Source organism: Bison bison, unplaced genomic scaffold (genome assembly GCF_000754665.1).
Source record: "Bison bison bison isolate TAMUID 2011002044 unplaced genomic scaffold, Bison_UMD1.0 scf7180017864274, whole genome shotgun sequence".
NCBI lineage: Eukaryota > Metazoa > Chordata > Mammalia > Artiodactyla > Bovidae > Bison > Bison bison.
In genome coordinates, this window is record NW_011494846.1 from 787196 (window position 1) to 799345 (window position 12150).

Consider the following 12150-nt stretch of genomic DNA (forward strand, 5'->3'; position numbering starts at 1 on the left):
TGAAACTTCAATACTTTGGCTACCCTTGGCCACCCGATCCGAAGAACTGACTCCTTGGAAAAGACCCTGATGTTGAGAAAGATTGAAGGCGGGAGGAGAAGGGGACGACAGAGGATGAGATGGTTAGATGGCATCACCGACTCGATGGACATGAATTTGAGTAAACTCTGGGAGCTGGTGATGGACAGAGAGGCTTGGCATGCTGCGGTCCATGGGGTCGCAGAGTCGGATACGACTGAGCGGCTCTCTGAGCGGAAAGAGGCGGCGACAGGGCGATAGGGGCTCGAGGTCCTCGGGTTCTTGGGCACCGGGAGGCGTGACCCGCACCAGCCCGCCCCGAGGAGCGCGGGGATCCAAGCAACAACGCTCTCGGCATCCCCGCTAAGGCGGCAGCAGCACGGATCGGCCCTGCCTGGAAACAAGCCCCCAAGTCCACCGGCTCTTGTAACCGTAGGCGGGGACCGGGCATCCTGGCCCGCGGCTCGCAGGCTCCGGGCCGGGTGGAAGGGAACGCCCGGCGCTTTCCTTAGGCCACGCCCCACTTCCCGGCTCTGCGCGTGCGCCTTCGTACCGCGCGGTGGGGCCTCCGAACCTGCAGAGGGCGGCAGACCCCGGCCGCGCCTGCCCTTTGCGTCACTGACCGCTTGCGTGGGGCTTCCGGGTCAGAGGTCAAGACGGCCGCCGGGTCCCCGCAGCTTGGGTCATGGTGCAGCTCAGGCCGCGCGCGTCTCGCGCCCCGGCGTCGGCCTCGGCGATGGTGGATGAGGGCCAGCCCGCTTCCGAAGAGGAGGCGGGGCACGGGCTCCTGCTCGGGCAGCCCAGCAGCGGCGCGGCCGCCGAGCCGCTGGAGGAAGACGAGGAGGGGGACGACGAGCTCGACGACGAGGCCCCGGAGGAGCTGACTTTCGCCAGCGCCCAGGCCGAAGCGAAAGAGGAGGAGCGGCGAGTTCGGGAGACGGTGCGCAGGTTCGGAGCCCCGGGGGACAAGCTGGTGGGGAGAAGCGCCGCCTAACCGTCCCCCTTCTCTTTTCCGCCCGCCCTGACTCGTCGCGGTCTCTTCCAGGGACAAAGCGCTTCTGAAGGAGAAGAGGAAGCGGCGCGAGGAACTGTTTATCGAACAGAAGGTTAGAGGTTTGCAAAGAGGGGGCCGTTTCACGGGCCGGCTCGGGGAAGAGTTCAATGCTGCAGGGGTCCGGGGTGGAGGAGAGCCCCGCTGGTGGTCTCTTCCGACAGCACTGACATCGGCGTGCTAGTGCTCCTCGCTGTCCACCAGTTTAGAATAGGGTTGGAAAGAGGTAAAGTAGAGCCAGACCCTCCTCTGACGCGCGGCGGAGGTGGTTTATGTGAACCTGGGTCTCTGTGAGGAGGCAGCGCTGGGTAAACGGAGGGCCGCGCACAGGATGCTTGGTTCGCGCTCTGCTGTTCCGGAGATTGGCCGCAGGTGGACGTGCCTGTGAACTGCCCTCGGTGTATAACGTGACCCGAGGGTTGGAATAAAGCGGGCACCCTTTCCAGCCTTCACGTCTTCCAAGTGAAGTAGGAGTAGGCTCTGAGTTGCTTGGGCCCCAGTCTTCCCACAGCTCACAGGTAGTGGAGGGCAGTGTTCGGATCATTTATTTGCCTAGAGGTAGGGCTGTCCTTAAAATGGTAACTTCAAAAGCACTTCAGGGCGTGTTGTCCTGTTGCTTACGTTTTATTGATTTTTTTTTAACGTCTTTAAAGAAAAGAAAACTCCTTCCAGATACTATTCTAGAGAAGTTAACTACAGCTTCACAAACTAGGTAAGTGGTGGGTCTCCTTTTATTACTTGTTTACATACAGTGTTTTAATGCTGTCTTGGTACATTTGTCTGAACTCAAGTTTTAAAGTCTAAATTAAAAAGCTACTAGGAGATATTTGAATTTGGTGGGACAGGTGGAGGGAAATGTTCCACTTATTTTCCGTCTGTGGCTGTTTCTTATTTTTGTCGTTCCCATGGGTAGCTCTAGCTTCTGAGTTGCTGATCTCAGTGAGTTCCTACAGTAAACTGTGGCCACTGTCAGTGTACTAGGGGCAGGATAGAGGGTGTGAATAAAAGTGTTTTGAAGTTCATCCTTTAGTGGGGTGTGGAGTACTGGTCTATTATCCATAGGCTCCTAAAACTCAGCTTGTCCCTTGCTTGCCTTACCTTGTTCTCCCTCCTTGTTAAAGTGAAGTCACTCAGTCCTGTCTGACTCTTTGCGACCCTGTGGACTGTTTTCCATGGGGTTTTCCAGGCAAGAGTACTGGAGTGGGTTGCCATTTCCTTGTCCAGGGTATCTTCCTGACCCAGGGATCGAACCCTGGACTCCCGCATTGTAGCCAGACGCTTTACCATCTGAGCCACATAATTTTCCCCTCCTTGTTCCTCTTTTCATTTAGTAGCTTTGCCATCCACCGTATGTTTAAAGCTCCTCTTTCTCCTCTGTGCTATGGCATCAGGATTCTATACTGTACTAAATTTAGATTAAATATTTGCTATGTTTTTCCTGTTCCCCTTTGTCTTCTCTTATTGCTTTAAATTTAGCTTAGCCCTGCTAGAACAGTTGTTCTTTTTCCGTAGAAGAACTTTTCCAAAGAGTTACTCAATACTCTTTGAGTTTCTGAATACATCATGGTGGCAAAGTCCCTTTCATCTTTGAAAACCAAGTTGTCACCTGTCCCTTCTTATTCCCTCTATCCCATCACTGCCCCCGCGGTTTAGCTTTTCCACTTCTGTATAGACATCTCATTGTGTTCTGGCCTTTGACTCTCTCTCCATTAGACCACACTTTTTGAGACTACCATTGTCTGTCTCCATTGTTGTGTCTGAAGTGTTCAATTAATCCTTTCAGTTCTCTCCACATAAAGTGAGGCAGGCAGGCCTACCACCTTTCACTTCATATTTCAAATACTGTATTACATAATTCTTAAATACTTTTAACTCCATCAACCACAACAATCTGCTTCTTTGGAAGCCTACTAATATACTTTCAGATTTTAAATTCTGATCCTCCTAGCCTAGTATAGTCTGTTGATTGGGAGTTGTTGACAGCACATTGGGGAGTGACTTTAAGGATGCTCAATAAAAATTGAGAATGGTGGTAGTAAAAGGGGGTTATCTTATTTGTGAAACCAGCTGAAATTTTGTGATAACCTGAGTCTTTGTTGCTCTCGGCCATCCCAGTCAGTGTTTTGCTTCTTCTTCCCTTAGTGTGAAGAAATCACCGGGAAAGTTGAAAGAAGGTATGAACTATTTACGTAATCTCTCATTAAGTGTCAAGGGCATTTGCTGATACTTGCAAATGTTGTTACCCTTGAGAAGGAGCATGGAAACAGGCCTGGTGGGCTTTAGCTCGTTTCTTTTTTTCAAAAAAATAATTTATCTGGCTCGCCGGGTCTTAGTTGTGGCATGCACATCCTTTAGTTCTGGCATGTGGGATCTGGTTCTCCCGGTAGGGATTGAACCTGAGCCCCCTGCGCTGGGAGCACAGTCTTAAATTTTAGCTTATTTTGTACGATCACATACAAATTGATGTGTAGTGGATATTTAAAGTAAACTCCAGTATATATTCTTGATTTATTTGTGCACAAATGCTAATGAGAAATATTAACTCAATTTTTTAGTTAATTTGCAAAAGAAAAATGAAGAACAAGAGAAAGGAAGTGACTCTAAGAAAGCTAAAGTGCAGAAAGTACAGACTGTTGGGTAAGAAGTCGTCTTTGTGTGTAGGATGTAAAGGTGACCTTTGAGGGGGGTATTACCTCAATTAGTAGCGGTTTCAGATTGGATCCTCTGTGGAACATTTTGGGTATTTATATTAAAAAGTATTTGCTCTACTAAAATGTAAACATTAGTTGTAAAATAGCCCTATAATTTTATCATCTAACCTGTGCTTATACAAAATTAGGATTTGGGGATTTTTCTCCACTATTTGAATCAACTAACAGAAATACTTTATTTTGAAAATAAGTGTGGCCTCATTTTCTCTTTTTGTATTGATCGCCAGCCAGAATAAAAGCTACATGGCTGTAAGGCTAAAAGATCAAGATTTGAGGGATTCAAGGCAAGAAGCTGCCAAAGCCTTCATACAAAATTGTTTATATGGTCCTGGAACCAACAGAACTACTGGTAATTTCCTTAGACTGTTTTTCTTTCTTTTCTGTGAATTAAACAAAAAAAATGACAAATAATCCTCTTTCCTAGTAAACAAGTTCCTGTCTCTTGAAAATAAGAGGTTACCGACGAAAAAGGCTGCAGCCCAGTTTTTGAATAATACTTGGGGTAAGATTTGGCTTTATTCTCTTGAATCTGAGTTTTATCTTATTGAATAATGTTTCTTGTTAAGGAGATAGTGTATCTTTTTTTCTTCAGTGGCTCTGTTACTGTTTGAAAGTTGCTCAGAGAGCAGGCCAGTGTAGTACGTATGTGCACATGGGCTGTGTCCGCCTCCTGTGACCCCAGGGCCTGTAGCCCAGCAGGCTCCTCTCTTCCTCTCTCCATGGGACTCTCCAGGCAAGAACACTGGAGTGGGTTGCTATGCCCTCCTCTAGGGGATCTTCCTGACCCAGGGATTGAACTCGTGTCTCTGGCATTGCAGTCAGATTCTTCTACCATTGAGCCACCAGGGAAGCCCAGTATATGTGTACATGTACCAATTTTTAACGATGTAGAAAATCTGTGAATTGTTTCTTGGGAATTTTATTTCTTTATTCTTAACTGCCCAAAACCTTTTATTCTAGGATCTCAGAGAAAACAAAATGCCAAGAGGTTTACAAAACGCTGGATGGTCAGAAAGATGAAAACTCCTAAGACGTAAATCAAAGCTAGATGAAGAACAAGTACTTTGTATGTATAGAACTTAGTTATTTAAAGAATGTAATTTTTATGGAAAAAAAATAAATCACTTATAAATCCTTCTGAAGAGTCATTATAAGAATCTCAAGTCTCTTAGGGGCAGTACCTAGTCACACTTCATCCACCTGGCGTATAAGCCTCCTAGTCTTTGAGCATCCTGGAAGCAGCAGTTTAAAAGGACTTGTTTTCCTTTATTTTTCTGTTTTTCCATTTTATTGACCACAAGCAGTACCCACACCAGGAGGGCACCTCCGCACCCCCCCAACCCCGCAGTGTGGCAGTAAAAGCTTCACTGAAGCTCTTGGATGTGTTTGTCTCTGGTGTTTTGGTGCCACTGACGAGATTTCACAGAATATGTGGAAGAGCACAGTGTCCAAATGTGGATAATCTGTTCTTGTAAAAGAAGGCTTAAGACTTGGTGTACAGCCAACAGACACCTTTGCCAAACCAAAGGATATGGTCATTCTATTGAAGAGCTTGTTCCTATTTTACTTTTAACCAGTTTGGGGGTTTGCTTTAAAAGTGGCCAAGTCACATGCCACATGATGATTATGAAAATAAGATTAATTGCCTGCTGTCTATATCGCCTATCGTATCAGGTTTGGCCCTAATCCAGGGAGGCCTGTAAATGCCAGGCAGTCTTAGGTTGCAGAGCTCAGATTTATAGTAGCAACCATTCATTTTACTTGTTCTAACTTTACATTAATCATAAGTATGCAAGTTCCTAATGTATAAATTCAATTGACACTCTGGTATCTGTAGAAGTAAATTTTTAATGGCTGGTTAATTATATCACTACATTTTTATTGCAATATAGTACTCATTTTAAGCACTTAAAAATGGAAGGTGTACAAAGATTAAATTAAGACACAGTAAATTGACTAAATATTTGGTTTTTATATAAATAAAGGTCATAACCACACTGTTGACATGTAATACTGTTATAATACAACAGTTCAACTTGTGAGTCTACAACAGAAGTCATCTGTAGTTAAACAGAAACAAAGTTGAGAAAGACCATGTTAAAACAAAACTACTGGGACTAACAGGTCGGGATTGTAAGTAGCAACAAACATATCCACTCAGCTCCTGAGTATTTCAAGTTTTACAGTACACATTAAAAATGATTTCTTCCATCAACACTATAAATTCAAACTGTCAGATGTTTATGCATTTTGCAAGTTACACTGATTGAATGCTTATATGGGAGCGGGGGTCAGAATACCTCCCAATTTGAAGTTTACATCACCCACATGCTAACACAAACACAACTTGTTCCGTTTCCTTCCCCCCTCTCTCCCCCCAACAAAGAAGGCAGGACTTTTTGGTTTCTTTTAGGTAATTGTTTTAGAGGATTTGTGATGATCAATTTGAATGTCTGGAATTCAGTAATATTTAACTCTTAGACAACTAAGAGGCTAAAGATGGAAAATAATTGCTCCTAACACTAAGTTAGAAAATCATTTGCATCATGCTGTAAACTAGGAAGCAATGTAAAGCGACAAAAACCTGTCCCCAGTACATAATTAAAAATCTAAGTTTCAAATCAGCAGAGCTGGTCTACTTCCATGTCATCTATGCGCCACAATGCAAGTGTGAGCTCCGAAAATGCATAGCTAATGTAGGTAGTCGTCCACCGTGGCAAAAGCACAGGATCCGATTCCTGATCGAGCCATCAGTCCCAGACACTGGGTGGCCTGTCCCATGGCTAGGGCGAGTGGAGGTTGCTTTGGCAGATTGTGGGTTTCTGAGGAAAAATGATTGAAAGTGGAAATGGCAATTAGCAAGACATTTTAAACAGCATCTCTCAATCAGCAAAGTACTGCACTGCTTACAAAATTACCAATGCCTGCACTGTACTTAACAAGCTAAGCAGCAAAGGTGGTTTTTAAGCAAACAGTGCCTTGGACATTACTGTGACAAGGTACTGTGCTCACTGGGTTTTCAAGTGGTAATAAGTTCTTGCGGAATTAAGACTTTGTTAGATGTTCAAACCCTTTACTTTCATATTTACTATGATGGGAATGATGTAATTGCTTACCTAATGTTTGCACTGGGGAGTAAGGCACATTTAGTGTCTCTCTCCTGTTTGATCAAGGTCAAACAAAAGGGCCCCAGAGGTCAGAGAAGTTTGATCAAGGTTTGATCAAGGTCAGAGAAAAGGGCACCAGGCTTTCAGTGAAATTTCACTGATGGGTTCTTCTTCTGGGGATACGGCCCAACAGAGGCCGCCTACTCCTCCCTCTTCAGGGCACAGTGGTGAATGCTCTTTGGGTTGGTAAGCACATTGTCACAGTTTTATTTTGGCCCCGGAAGGCACAGCGGTTATAACTGTCCTTTACATTTTTTTGGAATACAGAACTTGTAGGCATCACATGCTAGTACTCTAACTTGAAGCACTGCTGAGACGTGAGGCTCTGTAATACAGCACAGTGTTTATAAACATGCACACACACACCCACAGCAGTTCAAGTCCTGTCCTTTCTTTTGCAGGAATTGTATAGATTTAATAAATTAAAGCACTATTTATAGTTGAGCCACATAATTTAGGGCACTATATATATATATATCCTGGATAATGGTCCTAAGCAATTGACTACTTGAAATTTTAATTCCCCTGGAGAATGCAAGATTCTTAACTATCGTATGAAAACTGGTCACTTTTCCTCAAAAATTCTTTCCGAGTCTGAGTGTTACCCAGATACAAAGCAATTAGGGCTTCATGATTACCTATAATATAGTCATTTCAAAAAGACAGTTACAGCAAACTATAATTTGCCCTACAATCCTAGCAGTGCTACTGAATATACTTATTTTTTACCGGTAGAACTAAATTAATTTTGTATAACCAAAGACAACATATTAACCAAAGAAAATTCACAATATTATATACAAATTCTAAATCTGAGAAAATTATAACGCAATACCAATTCCTATGCCAAAACTTCAGTATTAAGCCACAACACAATTAATTAATAATGAACTTTATAAGGGCAAAGAAGCAGATTAAGGCCCCCATGTCAGAACTCTAAATAGCTCCCTTTACATTCCAGCCATCTAAGCCCTGCCTCCGCTCCAGTCTCCGGCCTACACTGACTGTGTGTGCACTGCCCTCATCTGAGTGTCTCACATGTTCCTCAAAGCTCCCAAGCCGAACGGCCACACAGCACACAACAGACTAAACTGGTAGCTCCCATTTTTCTTGAGGACTTACATTCTAAAATGGAAAGTGAAAAGTCACCCTCATCCAAATTCCCTTTGGAAAAAATTGCCCAGATATTAAAATGTCCTTTTATGTAAATAATCAACCCTATGTAGTTTATATATAAATGCATAAAATGTGCAGTCACTGAATTCACTTAAAGAGCATCTGTTCAGTTTATAAGCACCACACTCTGCTCACAGGAACGGCCACCAGTCAGGGGACAGCAAGTCCCCGTCTCCCACTTTGGGCTCCCCCTGGCTAAGCCTACGTATTGCTGCTCTCCCCTCCCCTCCCCTTTTCACTTGGTAAGGGCATGTAGTTAAATCTGAACTTTACTGCACATAGCCTGCGTCTCCAAGAGCTGGGGCTGACGGCACTGAAGAGCCCCCGGGAGGCCCTGAGCCAGTGTCTTCACCGTGGTGGGAGCTTGGGCACGGGCAATTCAGGCCAGGAATGCTGTGTCCACACTCACAGACACTTGTTTTCTAGACATCACAAGATACACCCCAATGTACTGTTTTTATTCCATCTGAACCCATTTAATCTGGGACTGAGATAACAGGAATTTTTCTATACTGTGAGGTTAATTTTTTTTTTTTAATGTAGAAAACATTTCCCTTAAGATTTTACCATAGGATAAATACCAGCACAAATACCGTCTCAAATACTCAAGAGACTAGTTAAAGCTGTGCTTTCTGGCTTCACTTACCTAATATTGCACTGTTAAGAGCTGAGCACACAGGTTCTCTCTGAATTGGGTCAAGCTGATTTCCAACTGGGCTGTTCCAAGGATCTGAATAGGCTAGTAAACTGAATGCATCCTGTTGAAAACAGCAATTTGATTAAGTCAGATAGCTCAGTGTCTGTGCTCACTATGGCTTCAACTTGAGAGACTACGAGTACACCTTAAGGCACTGGATTAACCCTTAAGCTCATCTACCCCTGTGATATGAGACTTTTTTAACAACTAGATTATGCAGCAAAGTCTAATCTGTTTTCCTATTTTTTACAAACACCCATTTTCACCATCCACCACTTATACCTACACAACATATAGGACAGAAATAAAACGGAAAAAACTCATTCTTGTGGAATGGGCTACTACTGTTTAAGGTACAGACAAAACATTCAGATGCTTTACAATTAATGACCACTGATACGAATGTGACATCAAAAGGATATGACCTGCCATATATTTTTTAAAAAATAGATGGGGGAAACTGGATACATCTTACTGGACGTCTTCTCAAACTCAGTGATCAAAAAAACAACCAGCTCCCCTTCAGAACCATCTTCAGACTGCCCCTCCTGAAGTAACTGACATACAGCATCTTTTCAGCTGATGGCTCTTGTCCTTCTATGGGAGGATATAACTACAACGGTGTCAGACGCTGGCCTCGAGTGGAGCTGCATCACCAGTGTAGCCTTTGGCAAGAACCACCTTCCTAAGTATCAGTTTCATTATCTGTATAATGGGGATTGGGCTTCCCAGGTGGCTCAGTGGTAAAGAATCCGCTTGCCGGCACAGGAGCCACAGAACCTGCAAGTTCAATCCCTGGGTCAGGAAGATCCCCTGGAGGAAATGGCAACCTGTATACTTGCTGGGATAATTGCAAGGACAGAGGAGCCTGGAAGGCTATAGTCCATGGGGTCACAAAGAGTCGGACACAGCTGAGCGCACCCCCCCACATCACAGGGATTATAAGAGGTCCAATTTCAGTTTATGAGGACTCACTGAGCTAAAGAAATTAGTCATGTCAGTTCATGCTAATCTTTCAATGAATGATAAATTACTGTTTTGCCAGAAATCAATACCCCAATGCAGAATAATATTATGATACAGATATAGACAGTTAGACATAGGACACCTTCCCGGCTCACATGGGGTACGTGGACAAGTGCTGAGGAAACTCAATCAGTGAATTAGGTAACAACACTCAAAACGCCGGTCACTGAAACGTGGAAGACAAATTCCTGAAGAATACTATCTTCCCAGGGACACCGCCCCAGCACCCCTTGAGTCATCTTGCGAGTGGGAGAAGGCTTCCTGGTCAAGTGTGTCCTTGTCCTTTCTCATCCGAGTTGGCCTCTGTGTTGTGGCGACTAGAGAACTGCCCGTTGAGCAGAGCTGTGCGGTCTGGGGTTGACAACAGGAATACATAGGCTCCCCCACCCACTGTTCTATACGGCTGAGCATTTCATTCACATTAGACCTCTTGCCCCAGCTATTAATGTAAGTTCTTTTGAAGAACTTATTCTATTCTGATCCCCTGCAGTACTCAAGGTGCTAGATACAAAGGGGGGAAAAAAGGCTTCACATACCTGTTGATTGCAAGGCCTGCTTCACAGTACTTAAGGTATCTTTTGCATCCCACAAAGCTACTATTGTTTTTGGTTCCCTCCCAATCCAAATTTATTCATGGAGAAAGTACTAATATCTGATTATCCTGTGAAGCTAACTGGTCAATCACTATTTCTAAAGACCGAGCTTTGCTCAAGACTTAATTCACCCTACCCACATCCATCTCATGAAGTGCCACCCCTATAGTGCAATTCAGCTCAGTTCAGTTGCTCAGTTGTGTCTAAATCTTTGCGATCCCTATAGCGCAGATAAATTTTAAAAGACTAAAGAGTCTGTCCAAGGAATAATCACTACATAAAACTTTAAGCACAAGACTATGCTCCTGAATCTACATCCTGACTTGCTCCCCGAAAGGTGGGATGCTGCAGTCCCAAATCTCCCATCAAGACCATTCTGTCTACACCTCCTGGTATTTAAAACATTAACAGAAAAAGATCATGATGGTAGTAACTTACTGTGCGCTAACACTGTGCAAGGCAGTGTTTCAAGGGCTAGTGTGTACCATCTCATTTAATCCTCACAGTAACCTTAGGAGCCAGATGTTTATGCCCATCTTAGAAGCAAACTGTGGCCCAGAAGCTTCCCTTGTGGCTCAGCTGGTAAACAATCCATCTGCAACGTGGGAAACCTGGGTTCGATCCCTGGGTTGGGAAGATGCCCTGGAGAAGGGCAAGGCTCCCCACTCCGGTATTCTGGCCTGGAGGATTCCACGAGCTGTACAGTCAGTCCATGGGGTTGCAAAGAGTCGGACTGAACGACTTTCACTTCACTTCACTTAGAAGCAAACTAAGGCCATGAGAGGTTACCAATACAGCTAGTACTTCCTGTACTTCTTTTAGTAAAAACAGTTTCTTCCAATTACCAATCTAAATATTACAAGCAAAAAAGTCTAAGATTTTGGCCCCGTATTTTCAGTACAGTTGAATGAGTATTTACTGGACAAAGGGATCACCAGGGCCTCGTCACTGTTCCAAGGACTCGCAGTCCTGGGAGGAAGGCAGCTTGTATGAGCAGTGACGCGCGGGGTACTGCTTACTAACAGAGTGTGCTGTGTCACAGGCAGCAGCCACAGACACAGGCTGAGAGGAAAGAAAAGCCCTGGATGGTGGGAGCCGTGGGTATGAGCTTAGACCCTAAAACACCCTAGAAAACTTCAATTCTTTCCAGTATAGCAACAGGAGTTGGTTAGTCACTCAGTCGTGTCCCAACTCTTTGGGGCCCCCGGGGCTATAGCCTGCCAGGCTCCTCTGTCCCTGGGATTCTCCAGGAAAGAACACTGGAGTGGCTTGCCATGCCCTCCTCCAGGGCCTCTTCCTGACCCAAGGACTGAACCCGTGACTCCTGCACTGGCAGGCTGGTTCTTTACCACTAGGACCACCTGGGAGCTGGAAACACATGTTATGACAGTAAGGGCAACACGAAATAGGATAACCACAATTACCAACCAGATAAAATATTAATATATGCCCATGCATTTAAGGCAGGAAACTGAAAATACCTGTAAAATATCATGGTATTATGGGTTACTTTTTATTTTAGAAAAAAAAATTACCTCAGTGGAAATAATTTCTGAGGGAAATACGACATTTAGGTAGGATTCTCAAACTGTACTTATATTTGGCTTAAAATCAGTAGCAGTTTCTCAGTAGGATGTGCCTAAATGATTCAATTTCTGCTTCAGTTACTAGATTTAAGAGCTACTTGCAGACTGGGGCCGAGTATTCTAAC

General features: G+C 44.4%; 2 protein-coding genes across 3 annotated transcripts in view; one reads left to right on the forward strand and one right to left on the reverse strand.

Annotated features, from left to right (window-relative positions):
* The first annotated feature begins 657 nt into the window (after positions 1-657).
* Positions 658-4928, forward strand: NOL7 (nucleolar protein 7, 27kDa). 2 transcript variants are annotated; one of them, XM_010848789.1, is made up of 8 exons: positions 658-966; positions 1064-1124; positions 1723-1781; positions 3212-3243; positions 3625-3706; positions 4008-4129; positions 4205-4282; positions 4741-4928. In XM_010848789.1, exons 1-8 carry the CDS (start codon positions 704-706, stop codon positions 4815-4817), a joined length of 774 nt encoding a protein of 257 aa, XP_010847091.1. In that variant the 5' UTR covers positions 658-703; the 3' UTR covers positions 4818-4928. The 2 variants fall into 2 exon arrangements, with proteins under 2 accessions (XP_010847091.1, XP_010847090.1); XM_010848788.1 differs by having other exon boundaries at positions 660-966; positions 3185-3243.
* An 804-nt stretch (positions 4929-5732) lies between these two features.
* Positions 5733-12150, reverse strand: part of RANBP9 (RAN binding protein 9) — a 73782-nt gene continuing 67364 nt past the window's right edge. Inside the window, exons 13-14 of the mRNA XM_010848826.1 lie at positions 8770-8881; positions 5733-6602 (exon numbers count right to left, since the gene is read on the reverse strand). Coding sequence (XP_010847128.1) covers positions 6472-6602; positions 8770-8881 — 243 coding nt within the window. The 3' untranslated portion in view covers positions 5733-6471. The remainder of the gene's footprint in view (positions 6603-8769; positions 8882-12150) is intronic.

What these genes read in the sequence shown, in the direction of transcription:
- NOL7 (XM_010848788.1), top strand. Translation starts at nt 704, where the DNA reads ATGGTGCAGCTCAGGCCGCGCGCGTCTCGCGCCCCGGCGTCGGCCTCG. An exon ending in TGGAACCAACAGAACTACTG is followed by an intron (nt 4,130 to 4,204) that starts GTAATTTCCTTA and finishes CCTCTTTCCTAG; the next exon opens with TAAACAAGTTCCTGTCTCTT. An exon ending in GTTTTTGAATAATACTTGGG is followed by an intron (nt 4,283 to 4,740) that starts GTAAGATTTGGC and finishes CTTTTATTCTAG; the next exon opens with GATCTCAGAGAAAACAAAAT.